At 40.0% G+C, this 15,276-nt stretch overlaps 1 protein-coding gene across 1 annotated transcript in view; it reads right to left on the bottom strand.

Annotated features, from left to right (window-relative positions):
- DAW1 (dynein assembly factor with WD repeats 1) overlaps positions 1-15,276 on the bottom strand; it is a 42,990-nt gene that overhangs the window by 25,136 nt on the left and 2,578 nt on the right. Inside the window, exons 2-4 of the mRNA XM_003784883.2 lie at positions 8,298-8,370; positions 3,403-3,547; positions 1,938-1,996 (exon numbers count right to left, since the gene is read on the bottom strand). Coding sequence (XP_003784931.1) covers positions 1,938-1,996; positions 3,403-3,547; positions 8,298-8,370 — 277 coding nt within the window. The remainder of the gene's footprint in view (positions 1-1,937; positions 1,997-3,402; positions 3,548-8,297; positions 8,371-15,276) is intronic.

Consider the following 15,276-nt stretch of genomic DNA (forward strand, 5'->3'; position numbering starts at 1 on the left):
CCAAAAAGGAGCCACCAAATACTGAGTCATCTTTCTAACAATGGTTTCCCTCCTATCATATACATAATCATGTCCTTAAATAATATGTATACTAATCCGCCATGTTTTCCGAAACTCATTATCTCTCTGTGATAGCATCCTTCTCCCGCAGTTACTAAGACCATAAAATCTTGGCATCAACCCTGCCTCCTCTTCCTCTCCCACCCCACACACAGTCAGAAAATTCTGTTAGTGAAATCTCAAAACTCATCCCTCACATGGCCACTTCTCGCCAGCTCCATCGACTCCATCTCTCATCTAAACAAATGGAACCAACCTTCTTCTCTTGGCTTATGCATGGTCCTTAAAAATCGATTTTCCTCTCATAAACTGGGGCTATTTTTTAAATCTTCATTAAGTGGTTCCCAAGCAATACAGAGGGAAATTGAAATTTCTGCTTATGGTCTGTAAGCCCAGCAGCCTCTAGGACCCTCGGCCCCTCCCCAGAGCACACCCTCATCAACTGTGTTGGGATCCTTGCCCGTCTCTGAAGGACCAGAGTGTTCTTTTCACCCATGCCAGTGCTTCTGCCATCTGCTCTACACCAACTTCCCTGGACCTAGGGCCACGACTGGCACGCCAGTAAGCATTCGATAAATATATTCTGTTTAAGAAATAAATTAACATGACTATGCCACAGCATGAAGAGTTGATACACTGACATCTAATATTCTAATTGTGGGTCACTGTGAAGGTTGTGAGACGTACTATGTTATGGTTGGTTATTTCCTTTCCAAGAAACGCAGTCAGCAGTGTGCTTTCTGATTCACCCACGCCAAGCGTCAACTCGCTCAGCTTATCGGTGTTGCTGGGAGGGCTTCATTTATTCCTGTCTGTGCAGATCTTACATTTCTTGGTTTTGGCGTATCTCTAAATTTTTGTAATGGCCCACATAATGTGAAATAATAGCATCTTAGTCATTCCTTAAATATTCAATTAGAAAAAAGACTTTGTTTTTAAGTCATAAATAATAACATTGCTGCAAAAGATATTTCCCCAACACAGGAAAAAAGTACACAAAATTGGAAAGCCAATCTGAATATCCAGTGGTAACGATAAAAGGTGAAAAGAAATCGTTACCAAAACCCAACAGGAAGGTTGGCAAGCCGGAGCTGTCTGTGATTCTCTCTAGACATTCCCTTCTAGCTTCTTTTCCCTTCCTCTACCTTTGGATAAAGTTGGACCGTTTGTAACTATACATACATCCACTATGGACATTGTGTGGGTTGGATTGTGCCCCCTAAAAATGCCTCTGTTGAAGTCCTAACCCCAGTACCCTAGAATGTGACTTTATTTTGAAACAGAGTCATTGCAGATGTAATTAGTTAAGACAAGGTCACACCACAGCAGGGTGGGCCCCTACCCAACACATTGTTTTAAGAACAGGGAATATGGACACAAACACACACGCGTGGAGAAAATCTCGTGAAAATGAAGGCAAAGGTCTGAGTGATGCTTCCACACACGAAAGATTGCCAGAAAACAGCCAGAAGCTAGGACAGAACAGATTCTTCCAAGCAGCCCTCAGAAGGAGCCAGCCCTGCTGCCGTCACCCTGAAAATCACTGAGCTAGATGGAAAACTCCAGCTCACCCTAACCAATCAAGGCCGAGGAGAGCTGACCCCACCCGACCCATTCCTGAGTCAAGTTATTCAGCAGCTATCATGTTTGCAGAGATTCCAACACACCTCCCATTTGCAATGGCACAAATATTATATAGAAAACTCAGAATAGTGGGAGAAAGGGCTTAGGTATTTCTCCTCAATACTCAATAGAGTACTGAAATCAGAGAAATGAACACATTACATGCTTAACTAACTGGAATCTTTGACAAATAAACACTTAAAAGTTTTTTAACCCTTGATTGCTAAGGATTAGAAATAAATAGAGAACCTTACCATGAGCCCGATTTGTTAAGTGCAACATTAGTCAGTGGCAATATATGTGCCCTGAGAACCTTCAATAAGAGAAAACACCACTGATCAGACTCAAAGCATATTAAGTTTAATTCATTCATTTTAATTTCAAATCAAAGACACTCAATAGTGCCTTAATTATATGTCATAAATAGATAATATATAATACCCAAGAAAATGTCAAAAATACATCCTACCTGCTACTACTAAGGCAAATAATACAATTGGTACTTACGGGTAATTACAAACACATAATTTGCTCTGTGTTTTCATGAATTTAAGGTAAATTATGGCTATTAAATAAGATACTAAATAGCACTAATTTGTAACATTTTATTTTCCATATTTTTTATAGTTTCATAGGCATGCATGAATAGTATATTCAGTAAATATACTGAACATGTTTAAAACATGGATTTTACAACGTATCAACTCGTTGAATCCTGGAGTTCCATCAGAGTCAGGATATGTCTTATTTTGTTACCATCCCTACAATGTCTAGCAGATAGTGGCTGCTTACTGAATATTTATTGAACAAATATATATACATATGGGATAACTAGAGTTATCGGCTAGGTGGGAACAGCCTAGTTGAGTCTGCTGCCAGAGCGTAGCTGTTAATAACTTTCACTATGGAAAATGTTCCTCTGATGGATAAAGTAACAGATCACGGGAGCCGCAGGCCTCATATTTGAAGTTAAACAGCGCCATCTTCTGGAGAAAGGGATATTACATGCACACAACCTCATCTAGAAGCTTGAATGAATGGATGACTGTCAGAGTGCCTGGATATTTTATATCAGACAGAATGCGTGATTATGTAGATATTAATATTATATTTTATCAAAATAACTATATTAAAATCACAAAATATAAAATCAGCACAATATGAATCAATTCTGGAATAAACCATTAAATATGTTTAAATGATAAAATATAAAAGCTTGTTCTGAAATGCTAAATGACATTTAGCATAGTTTTAATTTAATCAGCAAAAAATGGTACAGAAAAACAAATGAGTTTAAACCACATTAAGATTTCATAATTCATGCAAATAAATGCTTTACTGTGGGATATTTTAAATCACATGAAAGCAGACTATATGGAATGTTTGTATACTTTAAAAGACAACTTCTTAATATTACTTTAACTTAATTTAATCTTAATTTTTTAATAACATCAAACAATCTTAATAGAAAATGATAATCCCTTAAATTTGTCATTTATTTCTCAAGCAATAAATGTTTCTAACGTCACTCATTCATTTAACAATTATTGACACTTACTCTTAGCAAATACCTGATAGGCACTGAAATAAATTGCTCATAAACTTTTTTGTGTAAAATATACTTTGGGGAAAAGAAAATTATTTTTAGAGAAAGTCATTAATAAAAATCAATTATTTCACTGAAATTATACTATCTAGTATTTTAAAAATATGCATTACCTTAAAAAGATAAAATTTGTGGTTGCCATGCTGGCCAAGTTTCTCTTGTAATCTGTGTATTAAAAATTTGACTTGCTCTGTCCGTGAAGCTGTGATCAGAGGTTCTGCTTTGCGGATTTCTTCAACTAAAGCATTGACATCAGTACTGAAATTAACCAAAAAATATTACTTTTATTTCACATCAAAAATAGCATATGTGCTTATCACATGAAGAATCGCACTCCTTTATAAAGCACAATATTTATAAAATGTCAAAAACACCACCATCTTTCCTTAGGTGCCTGAGAGAAAGGTCCAGTAGACAGCATGGGGGCACGGAACTAGGGAGCTTCCGTTTCCTGTAACTATACTGACTTGTGGAAGGTATGCGGAGATTCTCATGTGCTCGCCCAGTACTGTGGTCCGACTCATTGCAACTCCACCAAAAGTCAGGGTGAAACTTTATCAGCCATGTAACAGTGTGAGAAGGCGAGGCCTTCCAGAGGTAACCAAGTCATGTGAGTGAAGCCTAATGAATGGGATTAGGTGCCTTTCAAAAAGGGCTTGACGCAGGGCGTTTGTCCTTTCTGCGCTTCCACCTCTGGCCATGTGGGGACACTGTGTTCCTCCCTGACACAGAACACAGATCAAGGCTGCACCCAGGAGCGGAAAGCAGCCCTCACCAGAAAACAGAACCTGCTGGCACCTTGATCTCTGACTTGATAGCCTCCAGGCCTGTGAGAAATACATTTCTATTCTTTATGAATCACCCGTTCTTGATAATTTTGTTACAGCAGCACAAAAAGAACTAAGACCCCTAGGAAAGCCAAGGGCACACATCCTGATTCTAACTCCATCTTTTTCTTTGCCTCTTTCCTGTTTCGTGTAAGTGACTGTTGGAGGTGCCTGGTCCTAACTTTTCACTTTCATATGTTCTCTTCTTTAATCCTGTAACAACCTGCTAATGTAATGTTCTTAGAATAATTATATTGGAGGAGAAGAAACCGAAGGTCTGAAAGGTAAGGTTTGAAATATTTTTAAGGAAACAGAACATGCCTAATCATAAAGAATGATAAAAATTATTACTATTTCTTAGGAATACTGATATGATTTCCCTAAGAAAAGAAATGCTCTGAGAAAAATGTACAGATAGATCAAATGTTCCCCAGTACGCAAATAATCCACAGAAACTCTGGTACATTTTGCAGGGCCAGAGTAATATTTGTTCAAGAAAAGCATTATGTATATATATCACCAGACATGCAAAATAGAGCCATTTTTGTCGCAAACGTGCCTGAATGGGTGCAGACGTACAGTGAGACAAGAGTAACGAGTCTGAATGTTCAGTAGCACAGTAGGCTGACTACAGGTAAAAACAAAATGTTGCATTTTCCAAAATAGCTAGACGATAAGATCTGGAATATTCCTTACACAAAGAAATTACAAATGTTTGGGGTAATGGAGATCCTAAGTACCCTCACTTGATCATTTCACATTCTATGCACAAACAAAATATCATATATATCCCATAAATAGGTACAAATATTATGTGCCAATAATTTTTCTTAATTTAAAAGAAAAAGAGAGAACTCACTCCCAGCTACAGAGCAGAGAAGCTTTGCTGGCTGACAGCCTCCAGCTGCAGGTCTGAGGCCTCACTTCAGCACAGAGGCCAGGACAGGCTCTTCCCCAGGCCCCCAGCCCATCGCTGAGGAGCAGGAGGCCAGGAGCCCAGCTGCCTCTGCCCCCAAGGGATGCTGCTCACTGGCACACTTGCTCCAGAGTTCCCCTTCAGATTGCCAGAGATTCTGCCATCCCCTGGCATTACTGTCCTTTTTTTTTGAGACGGAGCCTCAAGCTATACCCCCTGGGTAGAGTGCCATGGCATCACGCTCACAGCAACCTCCAACTCCTGGCCTCAAGCGAGTCTCCTGTCTCAGCCTCCCAAGTAGCTGGGACTACAGGCGCCCGCCACAACGCCTGGCCATTTTTTGAGCCACAGGTGCCAAGCTGGCATTACTGTCTTCACATGGGTCCTCCTGCCTGATCCTGTTTCCCACCCTGGACTATCAAAAGGGTTGCTGCCCAATTAACATTTTGCCCACCCACCTCTGTCTCAGCATCTGCTTCTCAGAAATGCGACCCCTGATAAATATCCCTCTTCACCTCAAGAAAAAATATTCCCTGAGCTCCAGTCTTGTGCCAGGCACTGAGGTGGGAGTCCACTCTTTCCATTATCATATATTGACTGGCTACTATTGGTTAGATGCTGGAGTTTAAATGATACTGTCTTAGCTCTCAAGAAATATAATCCACTAGAGTAAGAGTAAATATTTTGAATGGAAATGAATCAGAAACTGTTTACAAACATGACTTGGATAAACTCTAAGATATTCAAATGTCAAAAGAATTATACTTTCATAAGAATTAAAAGCATAAAATTACTTCTTGGAAAAGTTTTGAACAACTGATATGAAAACCTATTTCCTGGCTCGGCGCCTGTGGCTCAAGCGGCTAAGGCTCCAGCCACATACACCTAAGGTGGCGGGTTTGAATCCCCAGCCTGGGCTCGCCAAACAACAATAATAGCTGCAACCAAAAAATAGCCAGGCATTGTGGTGGGCGCCTGTGGTCCCAGCTACTTGGGAGGCTGAGACAGGAGACTCGCTTGAGCCCAGGAGTTGGAGGTTGCTGTGAGCAGTGAAGCCATGGCATTCTACCCAGGGGGACAGCTTGAGGCTCTGTCTCAAAAAAAAAAAAAAGAAAAGAAAACCTATTTCCTACCAAGATCCAAACTAACCAGGTAACTAATGCAGACACCCTGGCCCTGTAATATTCTCATTGCCATTTTCTCATCCTGTAACTCAGTGTGTTGTCAATGAATCATGTGTTTTTATAAGCACAATACTTCCGAGTTTGTATGTAGAATCACATACTTTTTTTTTGAGACATTTATTTACTTTCCCACATCCCCAAACTGTCATAGTTATGAGTAGATACAGCTTACATCCCCTCCAGGAAACACAGCACTATCGAGGGACTTCTTACAGAGAACTTCAAAGTGCTAAGACTGGATCTACGGACCCATAGGCCCTTTTGAAATGACTTAGGGACCCATGTTTGTTATGTGTAAAACCCGTGTTTCTGCTGAATACCCGGCTGGAAGTTATTCTCTTAGACAGAAGTTTATCTGTACCACCTGGGTAATGTTTTATGTTGTACAAGTTGTAGCACCTGGGTTACAATTAGTGTCTTCCGAGCCTCTTCCTATAATGGATCCAAGAGCTCCACCTGCGGGCAGAGCACTCACATCATTGCTGACTAAATACGTGAACATCCATCAAAGAAACTTTCTGCACATTCGCAGAGCTGCACAAATCAGTAACATGTTTCATTTACAAAACTAACAAGTTTGGTTTGATCCTAAGCCTCGTCTCCCTTGAAAGTAGATTGAACAAGGACTGTGGTAGATACAGTTCCGGGACACGATTTGTGCCACAGTTTCTTCTTTGATTAAAAAAAAAAAAAAAACCTATTGACCTATTGAGTAACTTGCACTAGGCACCTAGACTAAAACCTGGACCCTACCTAGACCATCATCCTCTGAGCCATGCCCTGTATTCCCCCTAAGACAAGTGTCCCCCTAAAATGCCAAGACTCTAAAGTGGAAGCAGCTTCTGGATTAGGAGATCCTTCTCACCAGCTGTGGTGCCGTTTGGGCTTGTTTTAAAACTACAGAGCAACCCTTTTGTAACCTACAACCTATCAGAGGGCTCCTTTGCCAACAGTCACAGGCCACAGTCTAAAACACCATATTTTCTTTCTTTCTTTTTTTTTTTTTTTTTTTTGGCCGAGGCTGGGTTTGAACCCACCACCTCCAGCATATGGGGCCAGCACCCTAATCCATTGAGCCACAGGTGCCACCCCTCGTTCTATTTTTTGTTTACATTCATGCATTGAGAATATCTCACTTTATCTGAAGTCCACCTCCCACAAATATAATCACTACTCTGACTCAGTCTCTGGGATGTTTGCGTAAGATTTCCTAAAGAGAATGAACTCCCGGCATTATGAGCTCATGAGGGACTTCCTCCGGGCTCACACCAACCTTCAGAGATAGATGTTACGTTTCCCATGTCTGCCATGACAAGGAAGGAGGAGAGACATATGCAGTCAACCCTCTGAAATGTTTATTTACTAAGAAAATAACAGGCTTTGGGGCAGTGCCTGTGGCTCAAAGGAGTAGGGCGCTGGGCCCATATGCCGGAGGTGGTGGGTTCAGACCCAGCCCTGGCCAAACACTGCAAAAAAAAAAAAAAAAGAAAATAACAGGCTTTGTAATATTCTTAAAACTCAAATAACGACAGAGTTAACTCAATTTGTTCTCAAAAATGTTAAGGTCATCAAAATTAAGGAAAGTCTGAGAAATGATGACAGCGGAAAGGAGCCGAAGAAAAGAGAAAACGTGACAGCAACTGTCTCGTGGGATCCTGGGTTAGACGAGAACTAGAGATAACCAAGGAAAACTGAATAGAGTGTGGACTTCAGCGAATAATTCCGTATGAGCATCTGCCATGACGAATGTGCCATATTACCCCGAGATATCTTTGACAAGAGGGGAGACTGGGCGTGAGGCATGTGGGAACTCCACCTTCACAATTTTTCTAAAACTGTTCTAAACTAAAAGGTTTATTTTGTTTAAGAAAAAAAGACCTTTTTGAAAGAAATAAAACAGCAAAATGGTCAAGTACAGCTCAGTGAAATAAACAGAAAATAATACACCACAGAAGAAAAGCTTTTCAGAAATACTGTATTATCTGTAGTTCATGCAGCTTATCCCTCATCACTCTGTGCCAAGGTTTTCCAACAAAAAAAATTGCATCTGAAATACTGGTTGCATGATATAGCAAACTTACCTGGGCTCAAGATCAAGTAAATCTATGGATTTGGTCTTCAATTCTCCGCTTTTTTCATATTCCAACATAATTCCTATTAAAAAAAAAAAAAAGAACATGTTCTAAAACACTTATCATGACTCCCTATGCCAAAAGTTAATCTGCTTTGCCGTGATTTTTTAAATATTTATTTTTGTTTATTTAAAATAACTTCGTATTTAGGGGGGTGCCTGTGGCTCAAAGGAGTAGGGCGCTGGCCCCATATGCCAGAGGTGGTGGGTTCAAACCCAGCCCCAGCCAAAAAATAAAAATAAAAATAAAAATATTTAAAAAAAAAAAACCTGAACCTTAAAAAAAAAAGTGTTAAAAAAAGTAACTTTGTATTTTAAAAATGTTAGATATTTTTTTTAAATTTTTGAAATCTTTAAACTTTTGCCAAAACATATGCAGTGATGCCTGCTTTCAAAACAAGACTGTGGTAATTCCCTTTTGTCTGGTCCTTCCCTCTAAAGACAACTAAATGCTCTTGGAATTGCTCAACAGACGACGATAGTGGAGAGTTGGTAGAAGAAGATGACCTGGCCAGCGGCAGCAGAGCGTGAAGAACGACGTGAGGGTGAGACCCCTGGACTTTCTTTCTGTCCCTTACACACCTCCAGACTGGAGCCTGGGGAACCTGAGTCTGAAAGCACGAAACACGCAGCCTAAAGATGTCACAAAAATGCTTTCATAGTCGTTTAGAAATTCACTTGAAACAAATGAAAAAAGTGGAAAAATCTCAGAAAATAAAGTTATTAAAATAAACCAAATGGAAATCATAGAACTGAAAAATATCATCATCTAAATCAAATACAAATCATTGTTAAATGAGTTCAATAGCAAGGATGACAGGGGGCAGAACCAGTGAACTTGGAGACAGACCGATAGACTAGACCTGAACACCACAGAGATAAGTAACTGGGAAAAAAAACAAAGACCCTGAGCAGAACCTCTGTGTCTTCGCTTGTACTAACTCTGTGGGATGGGGATGAGTAGATCCCAAGGATTTTGGCCTCAGGATCAACTTACCCGCTCACAAAATGTACTGAGTACATTGAAAAGCTTTTTGTTTTTATAATATTTTATTTATATTTTCCATATGAAAAACTAAAATTGAGGCATTTTTAAGATATTAAGTTATTTTAAAATAACATTCATGTTGACATAAATAGTATAGTTTTACAAAAATAATCGTATTTAGTCCTTCACAAAAGTAAGAAGAGTAGCACCGCATAGCACGACTCTTTAATATCTGGCTGAATCAAGGAGAGCTGGACTCTCATCTCTGTGTCTTCAGTCAATCTGCTCTGATATGTTGTTTCCAATAATGTACAAGAAAAAAAGATGGTCATACACAGACACACAGTTGGAAAAGAAAGGAGTATTTTAACTGCCTGTTGGGATAATTATAAATATTCTTTTTATATTCCATTAAAATTCAGTAAATGATCATTTCTCACACTATAGAATCCGAAGCCCTATCAGTGGACATTTCCAAACACTGATAGGTTAAAATCCGCTGCCCGGTCTTGTCCTGCCCATGACTCTTTTCATCCACGCATGATCAATACAAGATCTTGCACTGGACATTTGAAAAGCGCAGGTCGATGGAGTTACGCAATATTTTCTAAATGTCGACAAATTCCATCACACAGTATGGAAACCCTGATGCTATCACTGCCAGGATCTGTCAGAAGACAATCCTTACTGCTGGTCAGCTGTTGGGTTTGTGTGGTAAAATAAGTTTTCTGAAATTGTAAGTTTTGCTTGGAAGCTCAAATTTCTCACTGTCAAGAAATGCTGACAGTTTTTCTTGAAAGTTTCAGACCTGGTTTGTTCATTTTCAAAAAAATGTCTTGCAAATGTACACATTTGAAAACCATGTTGGTTTCTCAGTCTTTCAAGTAAAATTGTTCTTCCACAAGAAAAGAAACGGTTAATTCATTTCACAACTCAGGCAAACACGCAGATTTTCCTTCCCTAAGACAACTATTAGACTTAAACGTGTGTAAAAGTTTATGAGTACTTTCTATTCTATCACACGGAATACTTTGAAGTACATGTACCCGTCTGTTGATTTTTCACTATGTTAATTTTCACTGCTGTGTCAAGGGCATTTTTTAGTGAAACTGGGTTGTTGGGGTTGTTTCTATCCTATGAATGTGCGACAGTGATGAACAGAATGAGGACTGTTAGAGTTTGATGTGAGTAAAGCACCAACCGTCTCCCCTTCGTTGCTTCTGTAACCTTAGTGACAGTGTCAGCACAGAGAAAAAAGCAAATAACATCATATTGTTATTGAGGAATTAAAATTTAACCAAGAGGCCCCTGCTGAAAGCTTGAGTGTTCCCAGGGGTACCCTACACTTTTGAGAATCACTGATTCAAAATCAATGATAAATGAACACATCAAAACAAAGTTCCCAACTTTATCAGTAATAAAAACCACAAAATATAATAGATGGAATTTTTCTCTATTAGATTAGCAAAGTTTACGAAGACTCATTCTATTCAACATTAGCAGTCTTGAAGAAACAGGCATTTCACGTTGCTCCTTCCACAAGACTGACGCGGTCATGACAATCTTTGTGTTTTATTGTGTAAAGTCCCTAGTTCTTTCTCCCTAGAGAAAAAACTAAATAAAACCAAGTAAACTACTAAACTAGCTAACACTCTGAGCACGTTAAAGGTTTCTATTGATTGAATATGACCTAGGTAAAGAATACTGACATCATTTGATGCAAACTCTTTTAATATGGGCCTCCCCCTTTCAAGGGGCCATCTCAATTTCAGAAGGATAAAGGATCATCTTAGATATTCTTTGTTTTTTCATGATTTGGGTATGAGTCAATATTTTACAACCCAAAAGTAAGAGAAAAATAAGAAAATGAAGAAAAATGGGGCAGCGCCTGCAGCTCAGTGGGTAGGACACCAGCCCCATATACCAAGGGTGGCAGGTTCAAACCTGGCCCCTGCCAAACTGCAACAAAAGCTGGGCATTGTGGTGGGCACCTGTAGTCCCAGCTACTCGGGAGGCTGAGGCAGAAGAATAGCCTAAGCCCAGGAGTTGGAGGTTGCTGTGAGCTGTGATGCCACAGCACTCTACTGAGGGCAATAAAGTTAGACTGTCTCAAAAAAAAAAAGAAAATGGAGAAAAATGATGAGCATTGTAGGAATATAAACCCTTGAAGATCAAGGTCCCTATAAGATGATTTAAAAATTCAAATAAGATACCTACTTTAAAATACGCAACATCTATATCAAGGCAAAGTGTCATTACCATCAAGAATTGTTTCTTTCCTGAGCTATAATTTTAATTTTTTCACATTACATATAAGAATATTCAAAGGTACTATTTATTATTGAGGAAATTAATATTTGAAGAAATAAATTATGGATATAATTAATAAGCAATATAATAATAATTTGTAACTGAGTTTTAGGTTAGAAAAAATTAGCACTTGACAGCCACACAGCACAACCTAATATCCAAAGACAAGGCATTTTTTAATTTTAGCAAACAAATTAACAAAAGTCTGCTTTCTCTATTCACCATGATTTTGTTCCAAATAAATTTTTTAAATGCTCAAAGTCTGTAATACAAGTTCTAAAAACTAGTTGGGATGCCATACAAATTGACCCAGAGAATAAAGTGTAAAATCTGAAACATGTACCTCTAACTTCTTCACTGGGACAAAACATCAAGGCAGTATGTTCCTCTTTCCCCTGGTGACTGAGCTCTGACATGAGCAAAAGGCTTTGATACGTGATATGAAGAACAGAAACAGAAAACAGACAAAGATGCTGCCAGAATATATTATTTCCCATAGTGTCTATTTTCTTAGAGACAGGGTCTCACTCTGTTGCCCGGGCTGCTAGAGCAGTGGTTCTTAACCTTCCTAATGCTTCAAACCTTTAATACAGTCCAAAGGGATCGTGATCCACAGGTTGAGAACGGCTGCACTAGAGCAATTACAGCTCATTGCAGCCTTGAACTCTTGGGCTCAAGGAATCCTTCTGCCTCAGCCTCCCAAATAGCTGGGGCTACAGGCATGTGCCAAGACACCTGATATTCTTTTGTATTATTTTTTGTAGAGATAAGGTCTGTCTATGTCACCCAGGCTAGTCTCAAACTCCAAACCTCAAGCAATCCTGCACTTGAGCCTCTCAAAGCAGTGAGATTACAGCCCCCACATGGTATTTAACAGTCTTGATCTTCTATTATGTAATAAATATTAATTTCTGAAACACTTAGGTGAGAAGTCTCTATTCTCAAAATTATTTACTATATTAAAAAGGTACGCTTCAAATGAGACCAGAACTCTACTCAGGTCATATTTGGTCAACAGAAACCTTCAAAGTGCTCAGAATATTAACCAGTTTAATTGATGTTTATTTAGTTTCTTCCCCTCATCAAAGAACTGAGGCCAGAACACAATAAATACAAGACCAAAGCTGTCATCACTGAGTCAGCTGAGAAGCACAAGTCAACACCTGTCCTGCACAAGCACAGAGCTTGTGAATTAAGCGACATAACCAAGATAAAGAGGGACGGTCCCATGGTTGGTTCGCCACGTCACTACCATGTACATTTAGTCCTCAGGAATTTATGTGCAGAGAGGGATAATTCAGTGGATGCCAACAAGATAACGCTCCTGACCTATGCTTTATTCTAAAGGAAGTGGGAGGGCTGGAATTAGAGGACTAGGAAGCCAAACAAAACTGCTCTGTGTGCTGAAGGGATAAAGGTAACACAGAAAAGATTCAGGGGTGAGTGATTTTCTCCTATTTGATAATGTTACTGAAACACCTACCTGCTGCAGCAGGACCTTGGAAACCTGCATATAATATGGCTCACCAAAGATTGGAACTCAGAAATTAAATGTTTCAGCACGCTAAGCCATGTGGCCTCATTAAAAGATAATAATTTAAGCAATAGTGGCAAACACAAGTTTAAAGATTTACTTGAATCTAAAATTGCTATCTGAACACTGGACTCTAGAGCTGGAGAGAACATCAAAGATCCCTTCTCTGGCCCTTTCCCAGGATCTCGGGAGGAGTGGAAAGCCTTCTTTTCAGCACACATCCATCATCTCATTCAGCTCATCTAGTCAACAAACTTATCAGTGCCTGTTTTATGCATCATCCTCTAGATACAGTAGCAAACAAAATAAACCAAGTCTCCACCTTCACAGAGCTTTTTGTTTCTAGTGGGGAAGACTAAGCAAGATAAATGAGTAAAATTATGCTCTGTTGAGTTGAGACGGTGCTGAGGAGAAACACATCAGGGAACGGGACTGTGAAATATCTTGGGACAAACATGGAAGTTCTAGAAAAGGCCAGCTAAGGTTTTACTTCACACATGTTTGAGGAAAGCGTTTTTTAAAATGTTGGGGTATGAGCTATGCAAATGTCCCAGGGAAGATTATTCCAGGCAGAAAAACCACCAACGGCAGAGACCCTGAACGGGGACACACACTTGTCATGTCAAAGACACTAACAAAAATGGAAAAGCAAGTATCCAACGTTCTCTATGCTAACATGAAACCAGTCTATGAACAACTGCATTCAAGCAGGGAGGGAGGGGAGCAGGGAGCACGGGGAGGGGAGGCGGGGAGGGGTGTGGTGTGCCCTCACCTAAGGGGGACAACATAGGGGTGTGCAGCACACCTCGTGGGTGAAGGGCTCAGCTACAACTCCAACTTTACCTAACAAACGTAAACAATGTAACCTAATCGTTTGTACCCTTTCAAATTTATTTGAAAAAAATTTTCAAAAAGGAAGGAAAAAAAAGAAAGAAAGAAGAGTAATGTTGCAGGCAGAGGAAGTGGGAGGTCGTAAGGTCCCAGAGGCAAGGCGGCAAGGAGATTCTGCAGGGCCCTTGGGGTCAGGACACCTTTACTTTAAGTGAGGTGAAAAGCCATGGGAGGGTCTGATGTACGTTCTAACAGTCATTCTGCAGCTGTACAGGCGGAAGTGGGGCGTGGAGGGAAGGGAACATTAGCCCTAAAAGGAACGATAGTGTCCAAGTGGGAAGAAGTTGTTGAATTCTGTCTGTATTTTGAAGGTGGGGCTGAGAGGATGTGTTATTGGACAGATGTGGAGTGTAGGAAGAGGAGCCAGGGATGAACTCCAAATTTGGGGGTGAGCAAGTGGAGAGACGAAGCTGCAATTCACTGAGACGGGGAAGACCACGGGAGACCCCCATCTAATGTGTACACAAGGCAAGGACTATGGCTTGGCCTTAGATTTAGCAACATGGAGATCGATCATCGGGGATCTTGAAGAGGGTCGGTTCCATGAGCAGTGAGGAGGAGAACATGATAGGAATGAGGTCAAGAGAGGAACTGAAGGAAATACTCCTTTGAGGAGGTTTATTTACTCTGAAGGCAAAGAACTGCATGAGATAGCAGCCAGAAGGGGTCAGGAGACCTGAGAGGTGTTGCTCTTGTCACCCTCCAACCCATGGCTTGACAGGTCAAAACACATTACTCAAGGTAAAAAAGAAAAAAAAAATGCGTGGTGAGAGCCAGTCATTCTGATCCCAGAGTCAGCTTCTGCACCTCGACTCTACACCAGAGAGATGAAGAGCAGACCTTCATTTATCCTGCCCCTTTGGGGACAAGCACCGGCTAAGGGTAAGTTTAGCCAAAAGAAAACTCGGAAATACTTAAAGGGAATAGGCTATTAGTCTCAATTTAAAACTTCCTACATACTATATACCTGTATATAATTTCTATTTCCTAAATACTTTCATATCTATAGTCCTTTCGGGTTATTTTAACCGGAATTCAATAAGAGAGAAAATGAATGCTTTTTGACAATATTAACTTCACACTGGAGGAAGTTGCTCTCCAGCCCCAGCCCTGCAGGGAGGCAGAAGCATTGTCTCTGCCTTTGAGTTCTTATTCACAACTCCCAGGCTGTGTTCATCTATTCACACATACACTCAACAAACACAC

This window comes from Otolemur garnettii, unplaced genomic scaffold (genome assembly GCF_000181295.1).
Source record: "Otolemur garnettii isolate 467f Iridium unplaced genomic scaffold, OtoGar3 scaffold00013, whole genome shotgun sequence".
In the NCBI taxonomy this organism is placed as follows: Eukaryota; Metazoa; Chordata; class Mammalia; order Primates; family Galagidae; genus Otolemur; species Otolemur garnettii.